We start from the raw sequence: 15,807 nt of genomic DNA on the forward strand, positions 1-15,807 counted from the left end.
GGAGACGAGATGGAAGGATTTCGATTGGGGATGAGGCGTTGAAAGAGATATCTTTCGGGTGCCAGAGTGAACCTGCAAAAAATCTCTGACTGAAGGATTTTCCAGCGGAGACCTTCCGATGCTCAAGTTAGTTAAAAATTGGAGAATAAGATGAGAGAGAGAGAATAGTGGAGCATCTTGAGGCTCTCTAGAACTTATCTAGGGTCTCTTTTTTCCTTCTATTTATAGAGGACAAGTAAGAGTCTTGTATACTAAGGATACTGGATGTTTTCGGAAAGTATGCATGGATCTTTCGAACGGAGCTTACGCTTTGTGTTTGTAACATGCAGCCAGCTAGTAATTGCTATTATGGGGTATGATCAAATTTTGACAAATAGATTTTTCTCATCTGGCCTCTCCATGATTGTGAAAAAGATTATTCATCTGAAATAATTAACTAACTTACGGAATTAGGGTGATTCACTAAACCGGGACCATGCTGTTCGAATTTTATGAGGTTAGTCATAGCCAATCCTTGCTCACCTCGGTCAAAACTGAGGACTAGGATGGCCAAAGTTAGGATGGAGGTCCATAACAGAAAAACTCTATACTACCCAAATCCCTGATTGGGGTAGTTTTCAATTTTTTTACCTCTAAACAATAAGATCTTATTTAAATGCTATGGAGTATATGTTTCTTCGTTGGCATGGAAGTCATCCAACTTATCAAAACTTACCTACTATTGCTGTAGATTTTTGGCTTACATCAGATTGGCTGAGGCGATGCCCAGCAAGGTGACGGTGATCAGACCTACAAAATAAGCTCCTGATTGGAGTTGACTTCGACGGAGATCCTTCAACACTCAAGTCAAAAATCGGTAGAACAGAAGAGAAGAAGCGTACAAGAGAAAAAGAATTCCATATCTTGGGGATCCCTTGTTACCTCTATTTATAGATTGAGATGAAAGCAGTGAGAGGAAAGAGTTGGAGGCCACTCCGACTCCTTTGAATGCATCGCTCTGGGATCTCTGCCCTGATTTCTTAGGATTGGATGGCTGTGGTTACCTTATTTGGCTCGTCGCTAGCTATTCTCGATGGTGGCATGATTTGAAGGGATTGTAAAAAAGTTTTCTATCAATCTTTTCCAATATGACGATCAAAATAAGAATCGAAGGAAGCGTGGATCAGAAACTTACCATGTGTACTATTGAAATAGGGATCAGCAATAGATGTATGGGTCGGAGCCATTGTGGGGGTCGGCATCCAAAACCTGGATCGATATCTGATGCTTGAGGGTTGTTTTGGTGATGAGGATCGACGGCCAATATGAAGATAGCAACCAAAGATGCATAGAGATCGAGATCGATCACCGATGTAGGGATCAGCGACTGAAGTGTGGATCGAGGTCCAACACAGGCTATAAAAGATAAGGGTTGATGGTTGGGGTACTGGTCGGTGACCGATGTATGATCTGATCGAAATCTATTCGTACTTTTGGTTCGGGCACCAAAGTTCTACCCATAACACCTATCATAATCACTACATATCCTGTAGGGGTATATTCGAGCATATCTCTACGGTCTTATCAAGCTTAGTTTGAAAATAATTTTGAATTTCAAATTTTATAAAATCAAGCTTGATTTATTTGATATCTTTTTCAAGCTCAAAAAATTCAAGTTTAATTTCAAATAGAGCCAAACATAAGCCTAATTGATCATCTTGAAAATCTTAAATTAAGCTAAATCCAAGCATGAAGCAAGCTCAATTTAAGATTGAATTAGGGCTTAATTCAAACTTGATTTAAGCTTAGTTCAAGCTTAATTTCAAGTTTGGTTCCAACATGAATATACATTTGATGGATTTTCAAAAATTAAACAAACTTTAAAACTAGAAAAGACTCGTGCTACAAAATGATAGATCTAAGATTCAATAGCTAGAACGTAAACTTGCATTATATGTATGCATATAATATATATTTTTTAGCCAAATCGAGCCGAGCTTGATCAAGTCAACTTCATTCGGTAGTATTTTAGTGAACGAAGGAACGAACAAAGCGGCAGGTCTGCACTGGTGGGAGCTTCGACCGTCCGTTCGAGTCCAGTCGGCTCGTGGGAACATTTTTCTCGTCTTCTCCTGCTGCCTCCTCTCCAAGCTCAGACTAGCCGTTATGCTTAGCGACGACGGTTGAAAGGGTCAATTTTAGAAAAACAACCACACTAGCCGTTACAAAACCAGCAATGCTGCCTGACATCCGACCGTTACATTAGCTATTTCAAAAAATACCAAATCAAACCAAGAACATACGACGAATAACCCCTTTATTCACATCACAATCCACGGTTAGAAGAGAATCGCAGAGCAAGCAAGAGATGACGGGAGGGATAGAGGAGCAGATGCAGCTTCTAAGATCCAGGGCCGCAGAGCTTTCCCTCAGGGAGGACTGGAAGGAATACATCAACCTCTACAGCCACCTCATCTCCCTCTGCGACCACCACCACCACCACCACCACCACTCACCCGGCAGCGACGCCAAGCTCCACAAGACCCTCTGCTTAGCCCTCTCCAATCGGGCGGAGGCACGGTCACGGCTTCGGGAACTCTCTGGTGCATTGGAGGACTGTGATCGCGTGCTCGAGATCGATCCTACCCACCTCAAGGCCCTCATTTGCAAGGGCAAGATCTTGCTCGATCTCGACCGGTATACGCAAGCGTCCGACTGCTTCCAACGGGCTCTTGTCTATCAGGGAACGGGCAACGCCGAAGCTCTTCGAAGGCTCTTGGAGCGGTGCAGGAGATTGGAGGCCCAGTCCAGAACAGGCTCTCTGGATATTTCAGACTGGTTGCTGAACGGCTTTGGTGGAAATCCTCCCGAGCTCGCTGAATATGTTGGTCCTGTCGAGGTCCGGAGATCGGCCAATGGTGGAAGGGGGCTCTCTGCCACCAAGAGCGTCGAAGCTGGAACGCCGCTGGTGATAACGAGGGCGATTGCGATTGGAAGAGGGATTCTGCCGGAGAAGGCCGGTGGGTCTGGCGAGAGCGCCAGAATGGTGATGTGGAAGGATTTCGTGGACAAGATTTTCGATGCTACGGAGAAATGTAGCAGGACCCTCTATTTGATCTATACATTGTCTGCAGGAGATGAGGAAGGTGATCCGGGGATTCCTGACATGGGACTCTTTAGTCCAGAAGCGTCAAAGGAGAGCTTCTTTCTCGAGAACAAAGAGCCAGATGTGGACAAGATCTTGAAGGTCTTGGATGTGAATTGTCTAACTGAAGAGGCATTCTCTGCCAAAGTCCTTGGGAAGAACAGCGGCTACTGCGGCTTCGGGCTGTGGATATTGCCTTCCTTTGTGAATCACTCGTGCTGTCCCAATGCGAGGAGATTGCACATTGGTGATCGGGTGGTGGTCCATGCTTCCAGGGATGTGAAGGCAGGGGAAGAGATCACCTTTGCCTACTTCGACGTGCTCTCGCCGCTGAGCAAGCGAAGAGAGATGATGTCTAAAAGATGGCAATTCCATTGCCATTGTGAGAGGTGCAGATTTGAGGAGAAGGTTTTTTTGGTGCAGGAGCTGAGGGAGATCGAAATGGCACTGGAAAGCGGGTCCGATGCTGGGGGAGTGGTGGCAAGACTGGAGGAAGGGATGAGGAAATGGATGGTGAAAGGAAGGGAGAAAGGGTTCCTGAGAGCATCCTTTTGGACTGCTTACTCTGGTGTTTACGAGTCAGAGAAGTTGATAAGGAAGTGGGGGAGGCAAGTTCCAGCTGAGGCCGTGGTGGCAGAGAGTGTGGCAGAGGCTGTGGGAGGGGATGAAAGAGTCCTGAAGGTACTGCTGGGGAGATTAAAGAAAAAGGGAGGCATTGGTGGCAGTGCTGGTGGTGGCCTGCAGATGGAGAGGGCAATGAGGCTGGGGAGAGGGACATACGGGAAGGTGGCGAAAAAACAAGGTATGAGAACTCTACTTGAGCTTGCATTAGCAAGCAATGCCCATTAGATTTTGCTTTTATTTTAGTTTAGCAAACATGGTCAAGGAATTTTGACCAGATCTTATTTTCTCCATTATTGATATCGTTTGATGTAATAAAGTTTTATATGCAAGTTAGTCAAGCTTTTTATCTGAAGCTGATTGAACTTTAAATCTCCAAAAGCCTTGGTAGATTCTAATATGTTAGATTTGGTTGGAAATTAAGCCATTCCAATAGCTTAACTGTTAGGTTCCTGTAATGATCTCTGTGACCATGACAATGCTGAATAACTAAAATGTTTAAGATGTCATGGAAACCCAATGTATACATCAAATGGAGTTGCTTAGGTGGAATCTGAATCCAAGATAATGCAATGCCTTTTTAATGATTTTGGTTTAGGGCAAGGAGAGTACAGTTGAGTGTTACCGAATTCGGAAGCAGGAGTTTAAAATTCTTACCTCTTTTAATATAATAAAAAGTGGTTGCACATTTAATAATATTGTACTGCAAAGATATGTTTCACAATGAATTGAAAGTCTTAGCCCTCCTAAGGCAACCAAACAAATATCAGGCTGAATATATTTGATAAGATTAATCATGTGGGTGTCATGGCAATAGTCATGAATAGATCTCGTGACATCGTTAGCACAAGAGATGGCCAGCACCTCAGTTTTCTGCCGTTTTTTTAATTTTTTCCTTGGCTTCATCCTAATCAATTTGTGCAGAAGAATTCGATGGTAGTAGTAATCATTAACTATTAGTTGAATCCTCTGTTTTGTCTCAACTTACCCACAGAAGATCTAGCAACATATCTCTTGAAAGAGATGTAAACTAACCCCGTGACGCCAAACCAACATGGCCTGCAAGAGTTAATAAAGGGGTTACACAAAGGTGGCCCTTAGCCTGGTTCCAAAAGACAGGAAGAGTTCATTGTTTTATTTACACTCCCTGTGTAACCAATCCATCAGCATTTTCTTGATTATGTGAAGTGAATAAGCTATTACTTTGCATGAGATGAAATGATTAATTATTTCATTTGAAGAAATTAAACCCATGAAGTCTTGGCTAAGGTTGGCAAATGTTTAGGAGTATTAGGTGAGCTACAGACAATTCAAATGATCAAGGAGTTTCATACTAAGGGCCATAGCCATTCACCTAAATAAGTCTGCAAGGAGGAAAAGATGGTCATTTCTGGAAAGTCTAAATTACATCTATAGTTAATAACATGAATAAAGGGTACCTTGACAATGGTGCTCTAGGCTTTTAGTCTGCAAATCATATGATGATGTGCAAATTTTTCAAACGTTATGACGGAGACAAAGATATGATGATCTCTACAACTTATGTCTGAAGTTTCTTCATATCAAAAACGTCTGAAGTTTCTTCCCTAATGGCCACTTCTTCCATAAATTTGACTATTTTTTTCACAGTATAAGTTTCAATAGTAAAGAGCATGCTTTTTGGCTTTTTGTCATCATCTTCTTTCATTTTCTTCACCATGGGAATATTTTCACATCACACTAGCATAGAAACAGAACTGGAAGTTGTTATGTCACAATCATGTCATTGGTCGTTGATCACATGATCCGATAATGCCAGAAAATCAAAATTGCCTAATGATGTGAAACATATTCTCATAACAATGGATTAGATCTTGCACCTGATAGGATGGAGGGAATTTTCAGTAGGTGACCTAACTGACTTAAGTCACACATAAAAAATTGCCGGGCAGGTTATGAAAGAGGTGAAGATTTTGGTGTCAAACGATATGGTATCCAATGTAACTAGACCCATAACCTTGATTGTTCACTGCCTTAACAAAAGACCGAAATATGTAATACTCTAAGTGACCAATGTTTGGAGTTTTGGTATAATAGTCATTGTCTCATGTTTGATTTTGCTAATTGAATGCCTGCAAGATGGAAGTCTTAGAGTATAAGGATTTTTGGATCCAGAGAGATTTGTAGTTTGCAGTCGCTCGAGTGGCAAAACCATATCAGGCCACAAAATAGGAACCAGTGTAATCTTAAACTGAAATGCTCAGCACTAAAAGTCCGACGACACTCGTAAACAATGCTTTCAAGCAATGCAAGAAATATCATTCCAAAATATTCTAATTTGATGTCATCTTCTGAAGTTCTAAATCTGTGCACTGAAACCAATATTTACATTCACACACCAGTTGTACATCTCTCTCTCTCTCCTTGAATTTAATTTTTTGTTTGCATGAAATCCTTTTTTCCAAGTGGTTTAGAAACACCCATCAAGGTGCAGAGGCCTTGCTGAAGCATTTGGGTACTCTTGGCAAGCAAATAAGTGCACGTCCATATAATTGTTTGTGAGACCTGCAATGCTATTTTCCCTCTCCATTTCGAAACTCTTTTCCCTTCTATGCCCATTATTCTCAAGCAATTGCACCAAACTGGCACCCAGGTTCTGAGAAGCCCCATGGGTTGTATTCAAGGAGCCTGGCAGAGACACCTCAAAATGTTGTAGTGATGGTTTTGAAGAATTGGATGTAGAGAGACAGGCAAAATTGTAGCAATTCTGCAACAGCTCCACATGGCTCATGTCACCCTCGAAGGCATCGGAGAAGCAGGTCACGTGGGTCGAGACAGATGCCGAAGAGGCTTTGTTCTTGCTGCGGTTGGAATCATTCATCCATGGACCTAGAAGAGTGGAATACAATCCATCTTCAAACCTGGAGCCCATCCCAACAAGTTCTGTGTCTTTCTTCTCTCCTGAATTCTTATGGAATACTTTACATATCACCCACTCATTCTAACACACAAGAAACAGCGAGAAAAGAAAACAAATTATAACAACCTATAATTAGGAAATGTGAGAGGTTTAGAGAGTGAGAGTACCATTGTTGTTCTAGAGAGGTTATAGACAGAATCCTCTCTCTCTAATCTGTATTCATGCATGATCCAGTTGGTCCTCTCTCCTTTGGGTGCTCTGCCTCTATAGAACACAAGGGTCTTCCTCATCCCAATAAGAAACTTGCGTTGGTGGATCTCCTTATCTTTTCCTGTTGCCTTCCAGTAACCAGCCTCTGTAGCCCTGTTTGTCTTCAAACCAGTTGGATACTTCCTATCCCTCAAACAGAAGAAGTACCCTGACTTCTCTCCCGTTCTAGCTTTGACTTCCATGCCAGAACATAATCTCAGAGATAAGATAACAAACTTGGGTAGAAGATGAGGACGGAATGAAGAGACATGAAGGAAACTTACAGGGCAAATCCCATGGCTCAGATTTGTACAAGTCAACTTCCCCAATGGCTCTGGCATTAAAGCTGGCATCCATAACCTTCTGGTAAAGGTAGTAAGTAATGAGTTCTTCATCGGTAGGGTGGAACCGGAAACCTGGTGGCAACTCCATATCATCATCTCCCTCGCTTAGCACTAAAGCACCATGTTCCATGTCCTAGGATTTCCTAAATCCAACCACCAACCTATAGAATAGAGAAAAAGAAAACAAGGAACCAATTTGAGTAATAATCTAACAATTAACTCTGTTATGTTTATTGATGAATTCAAGCAATATGAGAGAAAGCAAACTGGTCCAATTGGAGAAGATATAACAATCGTAAATCACACCAGCCAATAGAAGGGCAAGAACTGAGTAAGATATGAGTGTATGATATTAAAAGAAGGAAGGAAGGGGGGGAGGGAGAGAGAGAGAGAGAGATGATACTGCAATATAATTTGGAAAGGAAGGCAGAAGTTGGGAGGGAGAGGGTAAAGATGAAACATGAGATTGTCAAAGCAACAAGGGAAAAGTTGTCCAGGGAAAAGTGATGTAGGGGAGGTGACCTTCTTATATGCTACTTCCAATATATTGAGTGGTTTTCAAAGCAACAAGGCAGTTATAGGTCTGTTGCTTCCTCTGATCTCTTTTTATCTGAAGTTTGAACCAGTGGATCTGTTGGATGCTATAGGATTTCCTACTCGGTGGGGCCAGGGCAGCCTGTCTTAAATGGATGGCTTAGATCATCATTTGACCTTTTATGTGACATAGAAGTTGCACACGAAACTTCTATATCCAGACAGGATCCTCCCCTCACTGGAAGAGACTAATCTCAAAATGGGTACATGGCATGCTTGTGCTGATCACCGCTGATCTTCCTATTATATTAATCGGTCACCGAAAGTTTGGCTTGATGCTTTGGGACTGCCAGGTGCTGTTCCTAAAGATGTAGCTGACATCCATATGGAGGCTGCATAATTTTAAGTCATATCTAGAAGGGAAAAGAGGAACAATATGGTCCTCAATTTTATGTTTCCGATTTTTGCTAATAGTAGCATTATTCAACTTAATTGCCCATGCATCATTTTTGGCATGCATGAAAAATTCTGAAGAATAATAATTGTTGGCAGAAATATTAAGCTATATATATATATATATATTACTTATTATCAACATCTTGATTAGTTTTCCACTAATCAAAAAAGAAAAATCAGGTTAAGCACTATGAATCCATGAATATTTACAACCTACATGATGAATATTAGCGAGGCTAAGAATATTCAAATTTATTCAAATGAATACTCGAGCCACATCCCTTAATCTATTTGGTTAGGTTTGGAACACTAAAAGAATGAAACCATCTATTCTTAGTCACACCAAGATGGCTCAAGAAATAGTGACTTTGTCCATTGCCCACACCTATCACCCACATCTCAACTACTCATTCTTTCCCATTCCCCTTATAAACAACCATCTCCTAAATCTCAATTCCAAAATGAAGCCATCACAGTTCTTTTAAGCATATACTCAGATGGAAGAAGTTTACCAGATGCCTGCAATGCCTTCCTCCACGTCTGTACTTCACAAGTTCCTGGCACTCATCATGGTAGTAATATCATGGATCTTGATCCATAGATGGAGTCAAAGGAACCATAAAGGCCCGAAGACATGGCCTATCATCGGAGCAGCCATCGAACAACTAAGAAACTATGATCGAATGCATGACTGGCTTGCTGAATACCTATCTGTGTCGAAGACCATAACTGTCTCAATGCCCTTCACATCTTTCACCTACATTGCAGACCCAGCAAATGTAGAGCATGTCCTCAAGACCAACTTCAACAATTACCCCAAGGTAAAAGTACTTTGTTTAATTCTACTTCTCATCTATGCATAATCCTAACAAGAGTTATTCTATTTTAAAGGGAGAGTTGTATCGATCATACATGGATGTCTTGCTGGGTGATGGGATCTTCAATGCAGATGGAGATATGTGGCGGAAGCAGAGGAAGACTGCAAGCTTTGAGTTTGCTTCCAAAAACCTGAGGGATTTCAGTACCAAAGTTTTTAGAGAATATGCTTTGAAGCTCTCTAATATATTGTGCCAATCATCAATAAATAACCAAGACATGGACGTGCAGGTAAGTCTCCATCTTCTAAGCATGTCTTCTGCATACCTCAGTTTATGTCAAAGTTCTAAAGCAGCACTGTTGTGGACCAATACACAGGACCTGTTCATGAGAATGACATTGGACTCCATATGCAAGGTTGGGTTTGGAGTTGAAATTGGAACACTGTCTCCCAACCTGCCTGATAACAGCTTTGCTCAAGCATTTGATGCTGCTAATATAATTGTAACGCTCCGATTCATCGATCCCTTCTGGAGGATAAAGAGATTTCTTCGCACAGGCTCGGAGGCTCTACTTGAACAAAGCATCAAGGTGGTGGATGAATTTACATATGATGTGATTCGAAAGAGAAAAGCAGAGATTGAGAGAGCCCGAGCTAGTGGAATGAGAGAGGTAATGGTCTTCCACTTCAAGGTCCATAAAAATAGAGAAGTAAATGCATTAAAAGAAAGTTTTTTTCCTCATTATGGAATTAGTTAAAAAGGTTAGGGTTCAGTGAAATGGTGCTTAAGGCTGTTCTGCTTGGTTGGCTAACAATGCAGCAAAGATGACAGATGAACAATATCATGTCAGGATAAACAGTAACAGCTAGTAACTTGTTTGTGTCAAGGGCCGTTAAAACCATCATGTACTGAGGCCTCAAAAAGAAAACCTGAGTAGCATTTCAGGTTTTAACTTATTAGGTATGCACAAACTTGTTGTTGAATGAGATAGACGAGGACCAATTTAAAAAGCTTGAATCCAACATAACAGAAGCACATCCAAAAAACAGCAGTAAGCTCATTTATTAAAACAATTCATGTTTAATTCTTTCTTCTAACTATTGTCATGCATGGACAAGCACAAACAGATCAAGCATGACATACTATCTAGATTTATTGAGCTGGGAGAGGAGCCTGACAGTGGTTTCAGTGATGAAAAAAGCCTTAGAGATGTGGTCCTCAACTTCGTGATCGCGGGAAGAGATACAACGGCAACAACCCTCTCGTGGTTCATCTACATGGTCATGACCCACCCTGCTGTGGCTGATAAGCTTTACTTTGAGCTCAGGGCCTACGAAGAAGAACGAGCCAAGGAAGAGAAGGTCAAGGTGATTTCATATGTTACCAATGATGTCAAATCCTTCAGAAGCAGGGTAGATCAGTTTGCAGAGCTTCTAAATTATGATTCCCTGGGAAGATTGGTATACTTGCATGCATGCATCACCGAGACACTTCGACTGTATCCTGCAGTTCCTCAGGTGACCGCACTGCCAATTTAAGCTTGAAATCAGTCTTTCAATCATTAATATTTGTTCTGCATGTCTCATAATTACTGATAAAATGTGTTTGTCAAATAATTTAGGACCCAAAAGGTGTCCTAGTGGATGATGTTTTGCCAGATGGAACCCAAGTTAAAGCTGGTGGAATGGTTACCTATGTTCCATACTCTATGGGAAGAATGGAGTACAATTGGGGGCCAGATGCTGCATCATTTAGGCCCGAGCGATGGTTCAAAAATGGCATGCTCCAAAGTGTATCACCATTTAAATTCACAGCTTTTCAGGTACATCCACTATAACAACAGATGCATTCTTTTCTTCCGATGATATTAGAATCATAGTCTTATCTGGTTAATATTGATGCATACCGACCATACTATACCATACCATATCAATACCAAACCAATATATGGTACAATGAACGTACCGATATTTAGTATGCGGAACTGGTCTCGTACCAAATATACCGACACTGAAATAGAATCGTACTGATATGGGATACGATCCCGAGATGACAAAACTTGGTCTTATCCTTATTTTTCTATCTAACTAGTTGACTGCATGCCCCAACAAAAATGGGATGGGTCTGTACCGAACCTATCTCATATCTTGATTGTGTATGACAAATAGTATGCGAGATAGGAGTCTAGCTGAAGACTAATTCGGTGAAGGTCAATATTTATTTTGGTATCTATTGTTTAATTCTCAGGCTGGACCTCGGATATGTTTGGGCAAGGATTCTGCTTATCTCCAGATGAAGATGACACTCGCCATCCTCTGCAGGTTCTTTACATTCACCCTGGTGCCAAATCATCCAGTGAAATATAGGATGATGACCATACTATCAATGGCTCATGGGTTAAAGATCCATGTTTCCAGACGTGCATAGCTATGTTTATTTCCAAGTTTCTAGGGCACCTATTGTTGGATGTTTCACAACCAGGGAGCTATGAATTGAAAATGGATGTGATAAAGTTTGTGAATTCAATGTTATACGACTCGGTCCCAGGCTTCATTGTAATAGTTCAATATGCATTTACTTCTCTTTCTTTTCTAGGCAAGTGTTTATATGCTATCAATTAGCAAAGGTTTCAGTAAATGTATATTTCAACCAAAAAGATCATATATTTGGATGGCACGTGGCAAAGTATGCAAATTATGTTGAAGAGTCTAAAGCGAAAGAACTGCCAAGTTTTATTGTATTATTTTATATAAGGATATAACAAATTATCATTTTTTAATAAAAAAATCTTTTTTATATTAAAATGTCAAAAAAGTAGCGTCTTTTTTTCTTGGTTTTCTTACCATCCCACCTAGACTGAAGCTTGAGCTCCCAGGTAGGACCAACCACTACTCACAAAATCAGAAAAAATAATTTGATCGGGGGTGGCAAAAGAAGATTGGTGCTCTTACGAATTGAGAAAATTAATAAAGGATCAAAAATGAGAAATGATATCCTAAACTGTATACACCACATGACCAAGCATGTCAATAATCATAGCTGTCCGTTTCTATAATGATGTATCAAAATGAGCAGTTGACAAATGGAGTTCATATGAATAAACGGCTGCAGACCATCTAAATGATTCATGATGTACTTATTTTAGGGTTATGTTAAGCAGTCGGTCAAAAAAAAAAAACAGGTGTTTTGTTGTGTGGGTTGGGGTAGGGAGGTCTTTGATGATTTGTACAGTCAGAATGAAGCATTTTTGATAATTTGTCGGAATGAAACATGTCGATGTATTTAGTAAAGCCAGCATATGTTAGACATCAGTAACTTAACTTTGATTTCGTAGGCACGATTATTGCTTATGGATGGGTTGTAAATTTAGCAACCAACTAGTTAAGGTTGGAAATGGGCTCGAGCTGCCCAGCTTTGGGTCGGACTATGGGATTGAACAAAATTAGGTCAGATTTGGGCTCGAATATACAGCCCATTTATCTTTCAGGTTGGGCACAGGTATATCATTGGCCTAGCCCAAGTTTCGTCCGAGCCCAAGACCGATTACAGGCCTGTTCCTCAGCCTGCTCGATTCTTCTCTCCCTTCTACTCTTCCTCTCTCATCCCTTTGATGCCACTGCCATCGGATCATCCAGAGAGGAAGATGGAGATGGAGACGTTGATGGAGAGGAAGACGGAGATGGAGACGTTGGCGGAGAGGTCTCCAGAGGAGGAGATCAGGAGACGGATTGTCCAGAGATGGAGACGTCGATGGATCATCTAGAGATAGAGATCAAGAGAAGGGTCGATGGATCAGGAGATGAAGATCATCCGGAGATTAGGAAAGGCATTGACAAATCATTCGAAAATGATGAGCTGGCGCTTGATTTACTCGGCTATGACAAGCTTGTCGGGGGCGGGGGCAAGGGCAAGGGACGGGGACATGCGGCTGGAGCCTGGAAAGAAGGCGGTAGGTGTAGCAGAGGGCTTGGGGGAGGTTAGTGGAGGGGTCCCCGGAGGGGGAGGAGTGGCGGAGGGATTCCAGCGGCGTATCGAGATGGAGATGGAGATGGAGATGGAGATGGAGATGGGTGCCCAATTGGACTCCTTTCTCTTTATCTGATATCGAGGTACGGGCCTGACCTCAGATGTGGTTCGGATCAATTTTTTCTAAAAAATCGGATTCAAGTCCAGCCCGAAGTCCCAAATATTATTGGAAAAATTATCTATCAGTCCCTAAGTTGACTCGAAATTATTTTTCAGTCCCTCAAATCTTCAGTTAGACTAAAACATCTCTGGACTGTTAATAATTTTTTTTAGATCCCCACCGTCTACTGTTGCCATATGCTGCCGTTTAAGCCTATTCAAATGACCGAAATGACCTTTACGGTTTTGGAGAGAAAGATTAACCCTACAGAAAAGTCGTCATCGAAAAGATTAACCTCTTTTCACGCTCCAACGATATCGATGGTGACTTCGACAGCACAGGCATCCAACCACCCAGGCACACGCAGCTGCCATCCTCCCTTTTCCCTCCATCTCCACCAAAAGCAGACGACGAAAATTTTTCGATACGCCCTCCCTTTTTTCTGTTCTCCTTCCCCTTTTTCTTCTTTTTCCTATGATCTCTCCCTCTGGTGGTCTGGACCGGTGACGATGTTAACTGTTTCAATTTTTTTCCCTCATCCTAAGCCTCGCTTTGTTCGTTTTATCCCTATTTTGTGGTAACGATAAAGTATGTAACCAAAATTTTAAATTGTGTACCCATTTATTATCGTTATATTTATTTAGTTATTTGATGTGTTTATTTTGTGGTAGGAAATGGTTGTATATACTCAAAATGCTGGTAGAAGAAGGAGATCCAAGGAGAAAAAAGAGAAGAGCAGGGAGGTAACGTATTAGATTGAATTACCTGCATATTTTATAGGAAAGTTATATGGGTTGCTGATTTAGTTATGTAAGTATTTACGTGGTTACACATATATTGGTTATAGTTATCTGTATTTATACTTTAATTACAGAAATCACTTGTTAAGTTTGGTTGCATAAAGTCCGGATTATATATACTTTCTAAGTGTTTACTTTTAAATTAACTTTGGTTACATAATTGATGTTGTCTCTTTGCAGATTTGATGAGTTTTTATGTTTAAGATTTTTGTTTTATGTAGGTTACAAATAAGTTGGAGTTGAAGGATGACATCAGTGAGGATGAGGAAGAGAAAGAAGTTGAGAAAGGTGAGGGCAGCTTTAAGAGAGAGGAGAGAAGTGATAAGGGCCTTCAATTAATGGTCACTGTTATATTACATCATATCACCTCTTTATGTTGAAAGTCAACAAGAAAATGAGTCAACACCACTTCAGCCGCATGGACATGATTTCATTTCGTGCGTTGCTTGACATACCTTCTATCAAATAAGAGAGAGCAGTTATTGATGATTTACTTACAGCATATGATATAGATTCTGATTGTTTTAGAATAGATAGTCAGTTGTTGAGATGGAGTATGAGGAATGTTGGCTTGATTTTGGGTCTCCCAATATATGGTGCCCATGTCAATTTCAAAGTGGGTGCTTGAAAAAAGATTGATATAGTTAGGAAGTACTTTGATCAGAGGATATATGGCAATGAGATATTTAAGCGAAAAAGATTGGAGAACCTTATACTATCCTTGGTAGAGCAAGAAGAGATGGAGGACTTTGAAGATTTTATCCGCCTCATGTGTTTATACATCATGGGGATATTTTTATTTTTGATAAATAATATGGAAGTTGCTAGATAGATCTTTAGGTAGATATTCTAATTTTATAATTTTGATTTATTTATAAACTGATGTATTAGAAATACTTACAGTCTTGTTTATTTTGTAGATATGTGGAGGATCCCTCTTCACTTTCTAAGTTTGCATGGGATCATGCTATATATGATTTCATGCATAGCATTATCAAAGAGAAAACCTTTTTGGTACAAAAATAAAATGCTGGTGAGAAGGTGAATGTTGGGTACTTAAGGGGTTGTGTAACCTCTCTTAGTGTAAGTGGCCATCACCTCCATGATGCTTTTTATAATTTTGCATATATTTTACTGCAACATATTTTTTTTTATATGATGCAGGTGTGGTTATATGAGATTACAGGTTTGGTTGATCGCGCCCACCATGATCTTTTTCTTCGTTTTTTGAACTATAGTACAAAGAAATTTTCAATTCGAAGAAAGCTGCAATCTTGAATTACTAAAGTGTCTCTCAAGAATGTAAGTATTTTCAAGTTTGAAAATGTACCTCCTTTTAGAGTAGATGATATGTGGTTTCATTTGACAGAATTGCTGAAATCCATACATTTTTAATCTTAAAATTTATGTATAATGGATTATTTACTCTAATATTTAATTTTACAGATACAATCCCTTGTAGAGGAAGAAGAGGAGAAGTGGCTCTTCCAAACAAGTGAAGGACAGCGCTCAGACATTCATGCTATTGCCAAAATGAGAATTGGGCTGTCCAAGAAGATAAAATCTGAGAAGAAGGTGAGGGAACAAAAAATAAAAAAGAAGAGAGTGGATAGAGGGAGAGGATTAAAGGAAATTAAAGAAATCATTTCATACTACAAGAAAAAGCATCGAAAGTTGAGACAGATAATTTATGAACTAAGAAAGAAAAATAAAATTCTAAAGCACATAATTGTTGAGCTTGAAGGAAGCCTTGTGCCTTCAAAAGATGAAGAAGAAGCAAACATTGGAGATGATGGAGTTCCATCCATATTTTTTAGCGATTGTTTTGATTTTTCT

General features: G+C 40.3%; 3 protein-coding genes across 6 annotated transcripts; 2 read left to right on the plus strand and 1 right to left on the minus strand.

The window, feature by feature from the left end:
* Positions 1-2,135: 2,135 nt before the first annotated feature.
* On the plus strand, positions 2,136-4,162 carry LOC105041760 (methyltransferase FGSG_00040). The gene has a single exon (XM_010918782.4). The coding sequence runs from the start codon at positions 2,348-2,350 to the stop codon at positions 3,971-3,973; it is 1,626 nt and encodes a 541-aa protein (XP_010917084.1). The 5' UTR covers positions 2,136-2,347; the 3' UTR covers positions 3,974-4,162.
* A 1,859-nt stretch (positions 4,163-6,021) lies between these two features.
* Positions 6,022-7,774, minus strand: LOC105041759 (NAC domain-containing protein 79). 4 transcript variants are annotated; one of them, XM_073254028.1, is made up of 4 exons: positions 7,760-7,774; positions 7,178-7,398; positions 6,812-7,089; positions 6,022-6,725 (listed from the first exon to the last, which is right to left on the minus strand). In XM_073254028.1, the coding sequence occupies exons 2-4, from the start codon at positions 7,365-7,367 to the stop codon at positions 6,195-6,197; spliced, it is 999 nt and encodes a 332-aa protein (XP_073110129.1). In that variant the 5' UTR covers positions 7,368-7,398; positions 7,760-7,774; the 3' UTR covers positions 6,022-6,194. The 4 variants fall into 4 exon arrangements, with proteins under 4 accessions (XP_073110129.1, XP_010917082.1, XP_010917080.1 ...); XM_010918780.3 differs by having other exon boundaries at positions 7,641-7,769; XM_010918778.4 differs by lacking the exon at positions 7,760-7,774 and adding an exon at positions 7,505-7,748.
* A 623-nt stretch (positions 7,775-8,397) lies between these two features.
* LOC105041758 (cytochrome P450 704B1) lies at positions 8,398-11,624 on the plus strand. The gene is made up of 6 exons (XM_073253267.1): positions 8,398-9,048; positions 9,119-9,334; positions 9,422-9,736; positions 10,173-10,562; positions 10,667-10,867; positions 11,293-11,624. Exons 1-6 carry the CDS (start codon positions 8,725-8,727, stop codon positions 11,470-11,472), a joined length of 1,626 nt encoding a protein of 541 aa, XP_073109368.1. The 5' UTR covers positions 8,398-8,724; the 3' UTR covers positions 11,473-11,624.
* Positions 11,625-15,807: the final 4,183 nt, after the last annotated feature.

Source organism: Elaeis guineensis, chromosome 3, assembly GCF_000442705.2.
Source record: "Elaeis guineensis isolate ETL-2024a chromosome 3, EG11, whole genome shotgun sequence".
Classification (NCBI taxonomy): Eukaryota; Viridiplantae; Streptophyta; class Magnoliopsida; order Arecales; family Arecaceae; genus Elaeis; species Elaeis guineensis.